General features: G+C 43.1%; 1 protein-coding gene across 2 annotated transcripts in view; it reads left to right on the top strand.

Annotated features, from left to right (window-relative positions):
* Positions 1-19,605, top strand: part of LOC118091662 (uncharacterized) — a 71,204-nt gene that overhangs the window by 40,267 nt on the left and 11,332 nt on the right. Inside the window, exons 2-4 of one of the 2 annotated variants that reach the window (XM_035128831.3) lie at positions 10,757-10,904; positions 11,550-13,288; positions 18,819-18,915. In XM_035128831.3, the coding sequence (XP_034984722.3) occupies positions 11,742-13,288; positions 18,819-18,915 (1,644 nt within the window). In that variant the 5' untranslated portion in view covers positions 10,757-10,904; positions 11,550-11,741. The remainder of the gene's footprint in view (positions 1-10,756; positions 10,905-11,549; positions 13,289-18,818; positions 18,916-19,605) is intronic. The other variant, XM_088662368.1, reaches the window with a different exon arrangement.

Consider the following 19,605-nt stretch of genomic DNA (forward strand, 5'->3'; position numbering starts at 1 on the left):
TGAATAGCCACTGTGGGGGGACCTTTGGCCCTCCAGATGTTACGGAATGACAATTCCCATCAGCCGATAGCCAGCTGTGATGGGAGTTGCAGTTCAGCAATATCTGGAGGGCCATAGATTGCCTCACACCTGTTTTAATATTATGCGCATGCACACACACCATGTGCCTACCTGACTATTTCTCATGCCCTCTGTCACAATCCCTTTTCTATACCTACATGTTTGGACATTTGCTGAGTGATACCTTTTTTAAAAAATGACAAAAGCAAGCTAAAAGGCAGAGAGTATCATCAAAGGAGTTTAGTTAGTCCTTTCAATCCATCTGTGTGCAAATACTGGCCTTTCCCAAAGGGTCCCTGGCTTTTATGATGGCTTCCCTGGAACTTCCCTCCATCTAAAGTCTGTGGGTCAATAATGTCATAGCAACAAGAAGTCATTAAGTGGGACACTGCCTATGGGGAAACCCGATTCTACCAAGTCTTGGGCTCCTGTTTCAGAAATTCTGAGCTCTTCTTCTCCATGATCTTCCTGGTTAGCAAAAGATCCTAAAGTCCATCAGCTGTCATAAAGTAACCGTGTAGACCATTTCACAGAGCCATGCTGCTTAACTGAGGGTTGTTCCTGCCCCCTCCTTAGTTCAGGCTCAGGTTTAGGGTGCTCAGTTCCCAAAACAGGCACAGCCACCTTTACGCGTAATGCTTGCCAAAGCAGATAAATACCTGTAGGTTTTTCTGAACAGTGCAGCGCTGGGCAACGTGCCACAAAATATGGGTCTTCCAGAATAGTTTCATTCAAAACATTTTCATGTTTAAAAGTAAAATTATGTTTTAATTAGGAGGCAGAATACTTGTAAAGGTTAGGCAGGATGACAGAATAAAATTGCAATGCATGTCTAGCTGCTCCATTTAGCTTCTTGCTCCTGATCTTAATTAGGGAAGGCTAATTAATGGGGGTGATTCCTAGGATCTGGCCTAGGAGGCTGCCAGCTGGCATGCCCTCCTGCCAGGAACCCCAGGCAAAGGGCACGTGGCTTTTTTCCTTCCTGCATCATCCTCAGCCACCAGTACAGGAGGCAGAGTTTGCAGTGAGAGTCAAGACTGCATGGTGGTTGCTGTGGGGCATCCTGCTAGCAGCTTCCTATCCTTATATGGTAAAAATGGCAAAAAATGAAACAGGGGGAAGGACTCTTCCTCCTCTCTCTCTCCTCTTCCCTCCCATTTCTAGACCAATCTTATCAGGCCACACACCAGTGACATGTAGATTTAAGTGAACCAATTGCAACTCTCATTTTTCAACAATAGGTCTCTCCTGCCATCTGTACAGCAGACACGTGGATGGGGAAATATGCATTGTCAAGAGGCAGTGACTAGCTAGCTAGCAATGCAGTGTTCTAGGAATTGTGCCCCTTGTGCATTTCACAGCTGTGGCCCCACAAAGTCAACCAATGGGCTTCATAGCTAAATGGGGATTTGATCCTTTTCGACCGGTTCCTAGTCCAGCACTCTAACCACTGCACCATGCTGGCAACCACACTTCCCCCCCCCAAAAAAAGAATCCTAATAGTAAGCTGAAGGGTGTATGTGATTTTCATCAGGACTGTAGTGTGCATGTGGCCATTTTCCCCATGCTTGATGTGTGTGTGTGGAGGGGGGGGGAGAGTTCTTGGGAAGCAAAGAGCAAAACCTCCTCCCAGCACTGCAGTCTTCTTGATAAAAATGAGCTTGCACACTCAATCACACACACACAAAAGTTTACGATTCATTTTCTTTTTTTAAACCACACATGGTTTCTAATAATACCGTTAAACTAGCATCTAATTTACTCTTTTTAATTTCATGCATCAGCAAAACCCTTAAAAGCTTATCTTCACTGTCATACCAGTGTTTAATAGACTTTGGAAGTGAAGATCAGTAGGGAACGGGCTTGCACAATTCTTGATTTTTGTTACCTTGTTATTTGTCTGCTGCTTTTTCTAACAACCAAGTTGAGCCCAAAGCAGTTTGCAACAGTAACCAACCATTAACCAAATAAAAAGCAGCATTTTGATCACAATAATCAAATCAGCAAATACGGTAACATATTATAAATAAAGAATAACAAGTCAATAAAAGCAAATTCCATTTTCCTTGCTTGCATTTCTGTCATTTTTTGTTACGGTCAATTTTGCCCATAGATAATGTCCAAAATAGATCTTTTTCCATTTATAAAAATGTTTCTTCTTCTAAAGACTTTGGAGTTTGCAGCTTTGAAGGAATAGCAAAATCTATTCCCACTGAAAGCATTTGGGTGGATTGTGTTAGTTGGGGAAAATCCAATAAAAGTTTCTTCCAGTAAAATGTTCAGCCTCACTTTTGGGTATTTTTTTTTTAAGAAAAAGGGTTAGGTGGATAGAGAAAGGTGCACCCATTTGTGCATAAAATCTAGCTGGGTCTTTAGATAGCACCTTGGTAAGCATTGAGAGGAAGACCTGGGATCTTGCTCTGAGGTCAGTCATAGTATTAAGGTTGTCAGATTTTCTGCCAAGGTCTCAGTATATAAATTGGGGGGGGAGTGTAAACTTAGCTGGTTCTGTTCATGTGCCCATGCTTGATATTCCTTCTCTTGAGTCACAGATGCAGAGAGCTTAAGCAGACTTAATTTGTAGGGCAATTTGGATTGTATCAATGATGCTATTGCCAAGGGCACTGATCTATGGCACATCTCCCAGGTAAACTGCTTAAGGGAGAAAAACACAAGAATGCTGGTGGGTTCTGCATTTCATTAAATTAAAAAGCAGCAAATCAAATTTTGTGATTATTTTACGAAATGCCCACTGCAATTTAAACAAATCCATTACCCAACTTGTCAGAAGGTCTTTTTGTGCAAACAAGCTCCCTTGCATGAGAGACGTTTTGGGGAGACCCGGAAGGACCAAATTATATGTGACGTAAAACACTTAATTTGGTGTGGTATGTATCTTTAAAAACAAAAAAACAAAACCCAATAGCAACAACTGTAAATCATAGCAACCAAAAAGGGGCAGAATCAGAATCACAACTGAAGTACCCCAAACCTGAAGCTCCTGTTTGGAGTTAAAAGATATACACCAGAGGTAGCCAATTCGATGCCCTCCAGATGTTGTTGGATCACAACTCCCATCAGCCTTAGACAGCATGGGCAGTGATTAGGAATTATGGAACTTATAGTCCAACACTATCAGGAGGACACCACATTGGCTACTCTTGATATGTACTATGCCAAGCTGTGTGTTTAATGTCACATGTAGTTTGTCCCTAAGGATGGTAGGGTACCACTTTACCTCATATTTCACCACACATCTGCCACTTATCATTGGTTTAAAAAAATAAATAAATCTGTCAGAATGGTACAGGTGACCACGTTCTCCCCAGAATAGTTTGACTATCTGTACAGGTTGTTATGTTATATATATCTGCCACAATGTTGGTGTCTCTTACCAAGGGTAATGGAACAGTGCTTAATTCTTAAATTACCGTATAGGCAATATATACCCTGTTTCTCATATTTTAAGACATACCCATAAAATAAGCCATAGCAGGATTTTTAAGCATTCAAGGAATATAAGCCATAACCCGAAAATAAGACATAGTGATAGGCACAGCAGCAATACCGGCCATGGCAGGAGGAGGAGGAAAAATATAAGACATCCCCTGAAAATAAGCCATAGTGTGTTTTTTTGAGGAAAAAATAAATATAAGACATGTCTTATAATATGAGAAACACGGTATGTTCTGTGCAGTAAATGGGAACTGGATTGGGAATTGGGCTCTTTAATAATTGTATACTGGTGAGTCTGGCAGTTAGTCATTGTCCTTAATATGCAAACTAATATAGTGGAATGATCCATGGCTTTTCTGGTAGTTTGGTTATGAGACTCCTTTTATGTTCTCAAATAGCTGATTACTGGAAACTATACTGAATAATAGGTGGATTGCTGTTCAGTTGCTGACCGCAAGGAGGGGTACAAACTACTGTCCACTCATCTTAGGGACTCCAATCTAGATTTCTTTTCTTCTCCTGAATATAATCAGTTGTATATGGCACAGTATACATACACACTGCATTGCATCAGCAAGTATGGTAGAATTAGAAGTTTATTAATAAATATACAGTTTGCTTATACCCATGGATGTTAACTAAAATCCATACATGATGGTAAATAAAATGATATTTTAAAATATTTTACATTTGCTCACTCAGAAACAGGGGCGTAGGAAGGCGGGGGCGTTAGGGGCGCTCTGCCCCGGGCAGCTCGATCCCCAGGGCGCCATTGTGGCTGCCCCCCAACCCATGCTGGGCACCTTGCCCCCGCAGGCGACGGTCCCTGCCTCCAGAACGTGCACCACGCCCCAACGGGCGGCGCACCATGCCCCCAGAATGCATGCCACGCTGCTACGGGTGGTGCGCCACGCCTTTAGAACGCGTGGCAGCCCCTCCCCCGCCCCCAGTGCCAGAGCATGAAGCTCCGCGACTGCTTAGAAATCTGCATGATTGCCATTTTAGTGGTAGTATATCAGCAGAATCCTGATAAGTCTCAACTTTAGAATGAAATCCTAAAGGTCAGGGTGAGGTGAGGGGCTGAATGTGATCGAACTGCTTCATCCAGTCCCCTGCTAGCCACTCAGACTGGCAGTAAGCAGTTTTGCACTCAACTGTCATTTTCTGTTTTTGTTTTTGTTTTGTTTTTAAAAAACTTGATTTCTCTCCCATTGTAAACAAGTGGAGAGGATTTAACCATGTCAGCTTGGGAGCATTTTGGGGAACTCTGGAGGTTCTAGTTTCTTCAGATCCAAACCTTACCTTGGTTCACCCCAGCAAACTCCCAAATACTCCCTCCTGGTGCAAGAGTGCAACTGTTTTGCAGACTTGTTTTCCCATTCAGTCTTTCTGAGAAGCTTTGGGGTCAGGCACAACCAAAGCACAGGCCAAACCTCTGTCCGAAATGGTGCCTCATTCCCAGCAAAGAAACAAGCTGCTCAAGTAAAATTCAGATGGCGTTACAATGCTTGGATATGGGCGATGCCAGAACCCTGCTGCCTGCTAACCACCCAGGGATGTCTTTGGAGCTGAGACAATGTCCCTCCTACTGATGTTGAGCATGCTGGAGACTTTTCATGTCAACTGAGAAGCAGTGCTTACCAGAAGTGAAAACTTGGAACTACTGGAGAACTTGCTATCCAAATGGCACGGTCATCTCTCCTGCTTTATATGCAGTTAAAAGCTAACAGTATCCCCAAAGTGATGGCTGAGAAATGAAAGTCTCATGGTGCTGATGCAAAGGTTACAGCCTCCATATGGAGGCTGCCTGAAACCACTTTTCTGCGATGTTGCTCCACAAGAGGACTGTGAGCCAGGCTGGTCTTTGGAGCCTGAATGCTTTGGAGGTTATTTTAAGGACAGGTTGCACCCATATAGAACCTGCTCTTGCCATAGGATCTGCCTTAGAGCTGCTATTGCTCTGGTTCACCATTAAAGAAGATCAGGCTGTTGGGTACCATGGACAGGGCCTTTTCAGCGATGCATCTGCACCTCTGGAATTGCTTTTCTTAACAGTGTTTTGTAGCCCCCTCTTAGGTGGTTCTTAAAAGGACTCCAAAGGCCTTTTAATTTCATTGAGCATCTTTTTGCTTCTTACTGCTTGCTCTTTACTTATAAAATCTTGTTAAAGGTTACATGAGGCTCCTTACAATCCTCCGCCTACCTTCATTGCTGGTGGTCCTATCTATCTATCTATCTATCTATCTATCTATCTATCTATCTATCTATCTATCTATCTATTGATCTATCTATTGATCAACCCACCCACCCACCATGAAGCAATGTTTTCGCTCACCTTGTGCTGTGATTCACATGGAGTTGTGTTATTCAGTGGGTCCAACAGCATGCATTTGCAAATGCACATTGGATCACTGATGTCAACCAGTTCTGTGTGTATCATATGATGGCATGATCAAAATTAGTTTGGGGTGGTGGCTGTTGTCTGTTGTCTGCCTAGGAGGGGGAGATGCATTAGGAGATACACTTCACTCTGTATAATTTCTGTGTCTTGATATCAGATACTTTAAAACATATGTGCTCTCTCTGCTAGATATATAAGTTAAATATCTAGGGGAAGGGCCATAAAATTGAGGGCTCCCTGCTGGATGCTCTTAAGTGATGCTGTCCCACTGCCAATTTACTGCTGAGATTTGAGTAGCATCAATTGTGGGAATTAGAGAGCTACGAGACCAGGCACACTTTATCTGACCGCTGCTAGCCAATGCTGCAGCAAAGCCAGCTGCTCTGGCCTCTGCTCCTTACATTCTGCTCCCCAGAGTCATGTTTGGCATTATGTCACAGGGTGCTTTGTTCTCTACTAATTGGGAGCTATTATTCCAGGAAGTAGATGATAGAGGGAGGTGCAGGGTAATGTGCCATGGAACTGCTCCCCCCCCAGTCCCTTGGGTCAGTGCCGCATTTAACCATGTGGAATGCAAGAAGGGAGCAGGCAGAGGTGTCAACTGAAGTGGAAAAATGCAAGCAAAGCAGTTTTCTCCCAAGCATGGAGTGAACCATCTCCTTTTTGACAATCTAAGGAACCCGCTCTCCAGAATCAAAACACTATGCTAGCTAATCCCTACAGGAGCAGAGTGAACAACCTGTCCTGCATTTTTTTTATTTTTGCCATTGCTTTGAGATGTGTCCATTATCATTGGGCTGCCTGACATACCAGTTCAGCTCAGGTCTGTGGTGATTTTGTAGGCTGCCTTGCTCCTTTTATAAGTCCTTTCCCATTTGTGTTGAAATATTTCTCTCTCTCTCTCCCTCTTTCTCTCCCCTCCTACCTCTCTCTTCTTGTCTTGTTTGTCTGTTTTCATCCTCCTGATGTTCCCACTAATTCTAATAAAGCTGGGCCAGGCAGGCAAGCAGGAGGCAGACTTGAGAGGAAATAATTTATTCCAGTGAGGCATAATCCTCTAAATATGTCAGATTCTTTGCTGTGGTGAGGGTGGAGAGGGATTTTGAATAGAATAGAAGACGGACAGCAGCTTTATGAGCCAGCTAAGTACAGTACAGTGTCACTAGAATGGAAGTCATTTAAACCTGTTTCAGTGATTTTGGTGTTGGTGGTGTCAAATCTGTCATGTACTAGGTTCAAGGGGAGATGGGGAATAAATAATGGTCTGTGGGCAGGAGTCCTTTTGCTTGCTGACTGCTTGTCAAAGAACAGTGTGTTTGTGGTGTGTGTGTGTGTGTGTGTTTAAACAATTTTTGAGTCAGGCGAATTAGCAAATGTTATGTAAGCATAAGCAATGAGATTTTCTCCCAGGAGCCATGTGGATTGATGTAGCAAAAAACTCTGATTGGTGTCCACAGAGGCTTATCAGCTCTAGCTAAGCTATAGGACTCATTCAAACCTTCAGTTACTTAATATTATTATTCCATTTATACCCCACCTGTCTTCCAAGGAGCCCAAAGTGAAATACATGGTTCTCATCTTCCCCATTTTATTCTCAGAACAACCCTATGAGATAAGTTAGGCTGAGAGGCTGTGTCTGGTCCAAGGTCACCCAATGAGCTTCATGGCTGGGTAGGGATTTGAACCTCAGTTATCTCAGGCCTTGATACAATCATCTTACAAATTAGCCCAAGCCCAGTTGCACCCCATATGAGAAGCTTACAGAAGCTGGGACATGATCTGCTGTGAAAGGGTTCTTAAAATCTGAAATCTGAGGAGATGAAGTGACATAAGAGGTCTGCATGCACATATCTACACCACTTGAATTACCCTCATTTGATGGATCACAGCTAAACAGGCTCGGTCCTGTATACCTGAGGGAGCATCACCCCCATCATTCAGCCTGGACACTGAGATCCAGCGCCGAGGGCCTTCTGGCGGTTCCCTCATTGCGAGAAGTGAGGTTACAGGGAACCAGACAGAGGGCCTTCTCGGTAGTGGCACCTGCCCTGTGGAACGCCCTTCCATCAGATGTCAAGGAAATAAGCAGCTATCTTAATTTTAAAATACATCTGAAGGCAGCCCTGTTTAGGGAAGCTTGTAATATTTAATGCTGCATTGTTTTAACACTCTATTGGGAGCTGCCCAGAGTGGCTGGGGAGACTCGGCCAGATGGGTGGCATACAAATAATAAATTATTATTATTATTATTATTGGTAGTCCAGTGAGGAACATGAGCTCCAAAGTGCATGGGCAAGAGATGTCTGCAAGGCAATTTGTAAGAAGCTAGGTAGTATTCTTAAGCTTCTCAACAGTCTGTAAGTTATTGGTGATTAGCCTTAGAACTCTACCAAAGCAACAGCAATTATTCAGCAGCCTTTACAAATTTATTGTCAACTGTCCTTGATACTCGAAGCACAAATCACACAGCAAGCCTTGCCACATTTAAACATATTCAGGCAACTTATTAGGAAGTGAGGAAGCCCTCACACAGGTGGTGCTTTTCTGGACGGACCTTCTGGTGAGATGGGGGTTCCTAGCTGGTGTCTAAGCTCTCAGCCCCCTTCTATACTCTATTGTCCATTGCTTGGTTTAGGATGGAGTCCTTTTTTCTTCATTTTTCATTGTATACACACACAAACATAAAACCTATGTGTTTACTACTACTAAATGCAACAATGATGAGAAAAAGGGCCTTTCACTTGCAAGTTCATTATATTATAAACTCTCCAAATGCATCCGACAGACTGTTGCGGTTTTTTGTCAGGTGTATTCTGCAACATGTCACTGACACAGCAATAGTGCATTAGTAGTGGATTTATATTGGACCTTCCACACATCAATCTCCTGTCCAGTTCTATATGCTTCCCCAATGTTACTGCATTATTGCTGCCTGGAGGGGCACTGTAGCACAACAGTCTGGTTTCATGATTAATTTTGATTGATTTTACCTACTGTATGCTTTTTGGAACGTGTATGTGTACTGCTTTGAAAGTTTGGTGATTAAGTGGTGTAAAAATAGCAGAAATAAATCAAAGCAGGACAAAAACAAATGAACCAGGACATTTCTTTGGTATAAAAAGTTGTAGGATTTCAGCAGGAAAGTTATGGGACATGCTGTGACTGGGAACAAAGCAGTATTTCCACCCCAAATCTTTTAAAAAGTGGGATCATGTATAATGGCTTGATACCACAATGAGCACACAAATAATCATGAATGCACCATCAACATGACATCTGGAGCAGCCCAGAATCTCAAATTTATATCAGCAGCTAAAAGGCTTTAAATAGTTTTATATTTCTGTTCCATTTGATTGGTAAAGAGCATGGCTCTTTTAAACAGAACTGAGTTCCGGCACCTTTCAGGTGGGTGCAGTGGCGAACGGTGCCACTTGGCTGCCCGGGGTGGTGCCCCCTGGGGCAGGGCATCTCTCCGCAGCGTGCATGCGTTGTGACATCACGACGAGCCAGGACGGACTGCGCATGTCCGCACATGCACAGTCCGTCTGGGTTGGTGCTGCTGCTCTGCTTGGTTGGCGGTGGCGCTCGGCCGGCAGCGGCTGGCTCAGCCGGAGGAGGTGAGGGGCAGGCCCCCACACTGCCCCCTCCAGACTGGAGCTAGGGGCAGCCCGCCCCCTACGCTCCTCCCTTGCTACGTGCCTGGGTGAGGGCCAGTGCCATTATAAGAGAAAGAGGGAAGCATTATGGTGAGTTCCTGCACCTCTTTTTCTAGAAAAATAGCACTGATAAAGAGCAACCAAGTTTTCTCAAAGTGTTATTTTCTGATGTCTTCCTTCTTTTAATCATAGCATCGCAGTAAGCTCAGTGAGGCAATGTGCCATGTTTATTAAACCACTCTTGTTCAGTTGGCACTGAGTACACTATTTGATTGTTGTTAGCGTCTTCTTTTTTTGCTTTACTTAGCAGATTTCTTTTGCAATTACAATGTTCTGGGTGTATAACATTTTTAAGATATCCTAGAAGAATTTGCAACAGACTCACTGGTATATAATATAAAATCATATTTTGCATTAAGTTAACAATTCCCCCCCCCCATAAACTTTGGATTTTCTTTCCACATAGGTACAACACATATAGCCTGCTTTGTGTTTCCAGCATGTCTTACTGACATTTGGATAGATTTTTGTGAGGTGGTGCAGAGTCAAATGCCATCAGTATGACCTTATTAAAAATTATTTTTTATATTTGCACAAAGTGATATGCCAAATTATTTAAAGCCAAAGAACAGCAAGATGAATTGGACATTTATAAAGTTTTTCAGACCTGGTATAAGCTCTGGGTGTGGGGTAGGGAGTGTAGATTTTCTGTTTGGTTTCAGACTGGATGCTGATAGTGTTACAGCTGTGTTACGCATCTATTGGCAAATCACTGTGACAACACAACATGCCAATAGACATAGTCCCAGGAGCATTATTTTAACATAATGGGAAGGATGAACATGCATGCATGCGTAAGTGCAAGTATTATCTGATTATTATTATTATTTAAAAAAATAAATTTAAGTCAGAGAGACCATACGTACTGACTCACTGACATATCTAGCACTTGGCTTGCTGGCGTGTCAGCTTCATACTGTGGGAGAAGAACTCACAGCGACTGCTTCAGTAGCTACAATTTGCTGGGAGTAATTTCCATTGAATCTATAGAACCGTACTATGAAACTTCTTCACCGACAGATTCCCACCTCCCTCTATGCCAGTGCTGCTCTGTGGTGAGCCATCTTTGTTCTCTGCTAAACGTTCACCTCTCGTGCTGTCTTTATTCTGTCTTTCCTGGCAGATCAAGTTGTACCCTTTGATCACACAAGAAATGCTTCTTTGCCGTTACCTGCAGCCTTCCCCAGAGAGAACAGCAGAGGAGAAATAATTAAAGCATGAAGAAAATCAAGCATCTCAAAACAAGCCCTCCTAGGCTCGGAGAGGACGAGGTGAGGTGGTGAGCGGATAAGAGAAAATAACCTTGGGGAAAACATGGACATCTTATTCATGCAAACTGGGGGTGCTCCACAAGGCTTTACATTATTATTATTATTATTATTATTATTATTATTATTATTATTATATATTGGGGGGAATCATATTCAGGTGTAAGTACTCTAGTACAAAATCCATATAGAAAGAGCCCGTGTGGGGTAGTGGTTCATGTAGTGGGCTTGCCTGTAAGAAATGCACATTCACATGTTTAGCTAAAGTCTCTCAACAGAGAGAAGTTTTAAGGTAGAAAATGAAATAATACTCTGCATGCTTCCATGAGGTTCCTGGGGTGATGCTGGGAGAATAATTTCCCCACTCCTCAATCTACTTTTTCACTAACCATGTGAGGTAGGCTAGGCTGAGAGACAGTGACTGGCCTCAGGTCACCCAATGAGCTTTATGACCAAGTGGGGATTTGAACCGTGGTCTCCAAGGTCGTAGTCCAACACTCCAACCACTACACCATACCACACAGAGCATGCTGTCAGAGGTAGTGGGTGAGCTTCACTTTTGGTTACTTCCGTGTTCGTTGGCTGCCCGTCTTCTCTTTGGATGCTGTGTCTCTTCTGTAAGCTCCCTTTTCTTCTTTGCATCATCAGGTGTTCTCCATCCACACATGCTCTCATAGTGGAGATGTGCCTGCTCGTTGATGTGAGTACCCAGATAGCACAGCCCTGCTGTCTGTGGCTAGGACTCCTGAACAGCACCTGAGCAGTCCGACAACTCCTTCCTCCTCTTGCCCTCTTCCTTCAAAAAGCATCAGCCTGTTAGATTGTCCGCGCCGATTTGCTATGACATACATCAGCGTTGATGAGAGGCAGGAACACTGTCGGGTAATTTTGAGCTGCCAGAATAATCAGCTGTACGCACAACATGGCTTAAAGGATTTCTCAGTTAGCAGCATGCATCGACTGAAGAACTTGGATGCTCGCATTTTTACTGGGGACTTTAATCCTGTGAGCAAAGCAGACAGCAATGTAGGGACACATCTGTATCGAAGTGTGGAGAATCTACACTGGGCCACGGGGGCTGATCCGCATTGCCATCCCCGCTATGGAAACAAAGAATTTGTTGTCCATTACAAAGGCACAGCTCATTGGTCGAAGTGTTCTGCGGAAGGTACTCCATCTCCCAGCTCACCTGAATGTTGCCGACACTTCCCTCTCACATTGGACAGAATTCCACCTGCAGCGCGAGACATCACCCTTCCTCCTTGTGCCAAAGTGCCTCCATGGCTTTTCTCCTCCGTCGACGGGGATGCCAAAAAAACCCTGAAGGAAAAACTTAGAATTCATAGTAGTAAAGTTGCAGAGATTTGCAAGCCTCTCAGACCTCAGGTTTCCTTGAATGACCTGGTTCCAAGGGAATGCTCTGAATGCCGGGCATGCCAGCAATATAAGAACGGTTGTTCGGTGAACTGTTGCACCATATTTGTGCAGCATGCCACCCTCACTCACGGGCCATGGACAGCTCTGGGAAGTCATCGGCCTTGCTTTTCTCGGCGACTAACAAACCCAGAAGACATCAAGCAAGAAGCTCAGAGAAGATTGCAGATCAGGAGACAGAACAGCTCGCCCAACTTGACTCTCCATTGTGCCAGTGATGGCCAGGACATGGTCAAGTCCCAAACGACTGGATCCTTAAAGGGATATGAGGGGGAAGGAGACACCAAAAGGATTTTGGAGCTGAGCAAAAAAGGGGACTTCAAAGAGAGACTCTACATTCCAACTTTTGAAGAGTTCAAGAGGATGAGAATCAAGGAGACGTGTTTTCTCGGTGGCAGCAGTGAAGTGACAAAAGATGTGAAGGAAGGAACCCAAAAGTTGGAAGAAAAAAGAAACCAGAACCCTTGTTCAGGTGCCCAGCAAGTTCTTGCCAAAGAAACGGTTGCAACGATAGATGATTATGATGATGTGTTTCATGAAAATACCCAGAGCACTTCTGGCTTTGTTGGCTATCAAGATAATTCATCCACATGGGACAGGAGCTTCTGCCTGATGAACATGCCTATGGCTAGGGACAAGCACTATGAGGTGCCAACTTCAGATAGAATCCCAGTCCCCATTTGTTCAAGTCCAATTCCAAGACCACCTCTACAGTCTGCTGCAGCCCTTAGGGAGGAGGGAGGGAAAACTTTTGCTGAAGGGGAGACTCAGGGATTGAATGCAAGACAACTAAGCGAAGTCCTTCACCATGCTGGACAGCCAGTGGTGCCTGAAAATCAGTCTTCTTGCTGCCCATTGCTAATAGAAGCAACAGATATATCCAGCTATGGAGCTAAGCTGCAGAAAATGAAGGATGAATTTATAGGCTCTGCCCTGGACCTCATTAAGAAGAGGTAACCAACTCTGTTAGAGTTCTTGGGAGCAATTTCAGTTTTAGGGTACTTAGAAATGCACTTTCAAATTTAGCTGCATTAAGTAATTTATAGAATTTCCTTGCTGAGTCAGTATGCTGCAGAGGTGTAATAATTTGCACAGACACGTACACCATTAATAGCTTTCCCCCTCTTGATCTGTGGGGAGTTCCTTTCTTTGAGGTATCAGGCAGCTGTAGGGAAAGAGGCAGTGTTGGGGCTGTGTGAATTTGTGCAGACATTTTCCCATATGCCACTTGGGGAGAACTGATGAAGCCGGGGGTTTTAACTAACTGGTATATCTGATGTCAGGAAGGAGTTTGCCTAACAATCTAGAAGGGTGGTCTGGGGATTGTGGAGAGGGTGGGGGCTCCCTCTGCCCTGTGGGGGTGTTTGCTCTGTTCCTTGAGCCACTGAAATGACTGGTGCTTCTTGTTCATTGACACACATCTAGATCTTCACAGGGAGGGTTAATTTTTGACTTTGGGCAGAGGGTTGGAGGAAATGTCAATCATGTGGATGGAGGTGACACAAAACATAATATTAAAGTCTGTGACCACTTGAAAACTGACTTTCAGGTGACTTGGGCAAATAATTCAAAAAATGCTGCCTTTTCTAAGCTATCAATGGTTATGGAGACCTAATAGATTGGTAGATTTCCTGCAGTTGGAGCAACGTACAATACAAATCCTATGAGGGATAGTTTCCATGATGAGTTCAAGGCTGAACACTGAATTCTCTTGTTGGAACCATAAGCTTAGGATTCACTATTTTAGGGTCATATGGGGTGACTGAATGGCACCCTTATTGGTTTATATATAAATACTTTTGCTCTGCTCTATCACATATACACATATCATGATAAGTCAGATTTTCTGGCAGATTGTGGTTTATTGTAAATGAGCAGCATGCTCAATCACTCCCACCTCATCCCCCGCCCCCCAGGCAGGATGAACAAATCAGGAAGTCTTGGCTTCCCATTACATCCAAGCTAGGAATCATGATTTGTTGCTCCCTAACAAGTCCACATGCCATAAGCCAACAACTATGGCTTATTTGCTTGTAATCATGGTTTGTTTGTTAGGGATCAACAAACCACGAATCCTGATTCAGATAGTTGCTTCCTAGTTTATCTTTCTGGTGCTAGGAGGGGAAAGAAGCAGTTCACAATAAACCAGAAAATCTTGTTTATCGATGTGCAGACATGAGTATAACCTCAAGGCAATACAAAATTTGAAAATAAAAGTAACAAACAAGAATGAGAACAAGAAAACTATAAAAGCAACAGAAAATACATAATATACAGCCTGGTGAAACCCATCAGAGCAGCAAAAGTCAAAGAAAGGGGTATTCAAACATTAAAAACCACACAGGAGCTTGGAGACTGAGAAAATGCAGCCCTTTGGTCTGAAAAAATTTAGGCACACTTGTCTGATCGACATAGAGATTCCATTGCCCCAAGTGCAGAAAAACACCTCCTCTTGCTCAGGTGAGCCAGCCTCTGCTCTTATAAGCCATGGGTTCTGCAAGTATGGGACTGAGATCCATCACACAGTGTTATTTTCTTCTGTTCACAACATCTCTTTTGCCAGGCAGGGTCATAGTAATAGATGGACTTTATCAAGCTCAGTTTGCTTGCATTCAGAGCTTTCTGAAATTAATTCATTGCCATGAAAAAAGCACAATGGTCATTTCAACCAGTTGCCAAGCTTCTCATGACTTTCAGTCAAAAGCTTATGAGACCAAACAGTTTCCCTTTGAAATTGTAAAACTGAGAGCCATTATTTGCTCAAAACCCAGCTGTCATTTTCTTCCAGAGCTTTAGCAATCTCATGGAGGATCTTGTTTTGACGGTGGGAGTTTCTGGCTCAGCGGCAGGGGTGTCACTAGAGTTGAGAAGGCAACATATTCTCAGGATTTGGTTTTGTCTTTTGATAAAGGCAGTGCAATGATAGGGTTGCAAGCCTTAGGTTCACTTCAGCAACTCGTGGCTGCTTGAAATTGGGTCCTTGTGGCAGTTGCTCCATGGTGCCAGGTATTCATGTGCCTTGTCTTGCCATGTGGATTTTCCCCATGCCGCCTGATTTGACCCAGTGGTTGTTGTAAGAAAACCTGTCAGTAATATGAATAACATGGGGAGATCTGGTGTGAGGCCAGGCCATAAGGTGAGCTACTGCATACAGTCAATTATTTACATGGAGCAGCATCCTTTCAGCACATAAAAACATAAAAAGAGCACTGCTGGATCAGACCAAAGGTTCATTTGGTCCAGCATCCTGTTACCACAGTGGCCACCCAGAGGCCTACAGGAAGCCCACAAGCAGGACATGAGCACAATAGCACTTATGCTATCTAGCAATTGGTAGTCAGAGGCATACTGGAGGTAATATAGCCTTCATGACTACTGGCCATTGATACCCTTTTCATCCATGACAATTTTATCATTTCAGATTAAGTTAGCATTCATTCATGCAAAGACTTCCTGGGTTATTCTCGTCGCAGGCTTCTTAAGATTCTGCTGGAATTTTGTGCATGTGTTTGAATTACATGCAACACATCTGCCCTTTATTTCTGAACTTCCTTCCAAATAATCCACTGTTATTTACTCAGCACATTTATAAGCAGCTTAATGTTTTAATTCTGAGCCTCTGATTTGTAGCATTTTATCTTCATGGAATAATCTAAAGCCTGTCATGAATTGTAGAGCATTTTTTTACTTGAGCAAAAAAAAAAAAGCATGATTGAAAGGAGGTCCTGATTTATTACCTGTTTCACCTTTTGATTGTGAATCTGACTTCTGAAGACAGAGAAAGATGAAAACCTGGAGCATTATTAATAGTCAAGTCAGTGAATGGGCAGGAAATCAGAGCATCCAGTATATACGGAATTAAATAAAGACAGGCAAAAATTTTAGGATGACAGAGAAAGCAGTTAAGGAAAGAAAAGTCCCAAGGTTAAAAAAATGAAAATAAAAATATTTGGATTTGAGCATGTTGCTGGGCAAAATATTGTTTTCTTTCAAGGTCAAAACAGCAGCCAATGTCAAGGATGATATGGGGGAAGTGAGAAGAGGTGAAGAGGAAAAATTCAGCCATAACAGAAAGGCCCAGCTTGTAGAGAAGATGAAGGAATTCTAGATGGCAGGGTGCCTCAAGGTTGAAGTATTGCTCAGTGATTTAAGAGGTGAATAAAGATGGTTCCATAATAAAATTAAAGATGAAGTTGGACCATTGGGGATCTACAGCAGTGAGGCAGTAAATAGGGTGGAGCCTTGGGAACCATTTTTTTCCCCAGTGAAGCAGGCAAATGGACTACCCTTCTCCAAAAACTGAAGCCAGTTACTACTTCTAGCAAAAACAAAAACAACACCCACCTCATATGCTGATCACTCTAGCTTCATTCGAATTAGGCACATCTCTGATTGAACCACCTCAGCCACAAATAGTTGCAGTACCATTTTGTACATTTCTCCCATCCAGAAATCTTCCATCACATTAATTCCTTGCTCTAATACTATATGGGAGAACTACTCTCACCTGGGAGAAAGAGATAGAATAGATGCAAAAACAGACAGCTAAGAGGCAGTGGAGAGGATATATATCATGAGAACTAATGTACAGATAAGAGCACTCCAGTATCCAGTAAATATGGATCTGTGTGTATACGTTTTCTTGAATATAGAGAGAAATAACTTCCTACAAGGGGAAATTCCCAGTCATTTTAAGATAATTGGCCATTTTGCATATCGCCTGAAATACCTTTTCTCTCTTTCTCTGGAAAACTAAGGTGGTGTTCACAGTTCTGTTTATTCTGCATTCAGTGTACTTCCACAGCTGGTTTGGGAAGTAGGGCACACAGAATATTAGCCACATCTAAATCTTGTAAACACCCTCCCCGCCAAACGCCACCCAAAACATGCCAAACTCCACTACAATCGCTCCCTCCAAACCTCCTTTCTCAAACTCCAACTCAAAGGTTGGTGCAAAGGGTCATGAGATTGTAGTTGCAAAGGCTCCTGGGATTGCTAGCCATTTTTTCTGCTCTTTTCATGCCATTTTTGCAGTTCTTGTGCTCTTTTAGGACTGTTTTTGCCCTTTTCTTGCCTTTTTGAAGTTTAAATATTTATTTAATTGTTTCCCTGCACCGAGCATATACATGGCCACGCACGTGAGAGTCGAACATGCGTAAGCGGGGATATACTTTTACTGCATTTTGATGCATTTCCTTCCAAACCAGCTTCAGTTGAGAAATAGAACAAGCTAGCTGCATTCTAAGCTGGAAAATTGTCCATGGTGTGTATAACATTGTGGGGCAGAAAGTGCTGTCATCCCAGTTAGGCAGAGTCATAGAGTTGGAGAACACTGAACTGGCACGGACTCCAACCTCCCTTTTCCTCCCCGTAAGGCAGGATTATCCATGCACCAGCTCCTTACAGATCATTTCAGATCACTGTGCCACAAGCTGCAAGCAGGAGTGAACAAGTCACACATCCCTGAGTTGTCTTCCTATCAGATAATGCCACATGATTCAGGGAAGTGAGCCGAGCCACGTGGATAATGTATATTATCCAATGTCACTATCCAGAGTTGGTATAGTTACTCTGTTGTTGTTTTGTTAAATGATGTATTTTTTAAAAAAATGCTATATGAAGCAGTGTTGGTAGTAACCAAAGATTCACTGTATATTTGTGAGATAATGTGTGATGGGCCACACGGGGAATATGTATTTTGTGTTTTTGTATGAAGGGTTGCCTAGAGGGCAACTATCTAGAATGGTATACAGTTTTAACACAGGCAGAAGGAAGGATACTGCAGTCTCCTGATGATTCACAAGAAGACCCCCAAATGCAATACATCAAATAAGCAAAGCATGCATTTTTGTGTGTGATTGACATCTGGAAATCTTAAACCCTTTCATCCATTCGTAATTGTGTGCCAAGTGTAGTGAACACTGTGTAGTGTGGTGAGCTGCGTAAATGCTAAATATTATAGCTGTTTTTGCCACCGCTAATCCTGTATGTGGGTGTGACTAGCTTTTGTCCTCTCTCTTCCCTCCTTCGGGGCTTGGATATACAGTTTCATTATCATTTATTAATGAGAAATTATTCATGGTATCTGATAATTTAGGGGAGCACTTTCTGATGACAGAACAGAAAGTTGTCTCCTATCTTAGTGCAAATAAAACAACTAAGAGGGACAAAAAGCTTAAAGATTTCATGCATGCTGCTTTTATACAGGAAATATTAAGGGGGGCAACCCTTTAGATTTACAAACAAGTTTCATTTTTTTAAAAAACACCAACCCTATCATCCACTGCATCAGTAGAAGTCCATTTCTGAAATGGCATATGTAGGAGAAAGAAGATATGAGGTGCTTTTGACTTCACAAGCTAGAAGACCTGTAGAATAATACACTGTAGCTTTAAAGATGCATTTTCCTCTCAACCCCTGGAGTTGGCTCTGGATTGCTGTTTGTGCAGGACATTAATTGGGGTGATGTCCCTTTTTTCACAGCTGCAGTGGTGAAGCTAGCCCAGAGCCCACCTCCAAAGGATTGTGTGAATTTAAGAAGGATGACCTCACTTTTGTGGAGGACTCTCATCAACCCACTGTGAGTTGCGTGGCCTGGGGCAGAAAGGGGTTTCAGAAGTGTTGGGTCAGGGAGCTGTAACTTTACTTGCTATGACAGCTCTCAGCTATTCTGCACCCCTGTCACTAATACTCTTCTGGCTCTCCTCTCCATGCCTTTCCCTCCCTCCCTTCTTCTACCTCTCTCCCCCCTCTTTCCTGTTTTCCTGCGCCCCACCTCACCCTTCCTGCTTCTGGGTGGTTGCGAGGAGCAAGCTAATGAATGAAGTTACCTAAGACACATCAACACTACCGTGCAAATCCAGCTAAAGTTAACTTGTGACTAAGCCCCCCCCCCTCCGACTGGTGCATTTTGGAGGTGTATTCCATAACATGTCATTCATGCAATAATTGTGCAATCGTGGTGGATTGACGCTGGACTGTCCACACATTATTTTGCTTTATCAGATGTTCTGCAAATGTTTCCCCGGTCTTACTGCATGATTCCTGTCTGGAGGGATAATCTTGCTCTGTAGCAAAACACATGCAGGACAAAACAAAAAACCTGAGACATTTGTGATATGAAAAGTTACAGGGCTTCAGCAGGAAGCTATGGACATGCACCATTTGAAAAGTATGTTCACCTAGGAATGATGACACATGCAAACGACTGAAAGCGGAATCATGGATAACCTACCAGCATGAATATGAATCATCACATGTGCGTAATAAG

This window comes from Zootoca vivipara, chromosome 1, assembly GCF_965207765.1.
Source record: "Zootoca vivipara chromosome 1, rZooViv2.hap1.1, whole genome shotgun sequence".
NCBI classification, from domain to species: Eukaryota; Metazoa; Chordata; class Lepidosauria; order Squamata; family Lacertidae; genus Zootoca; species Zootoca vivipara.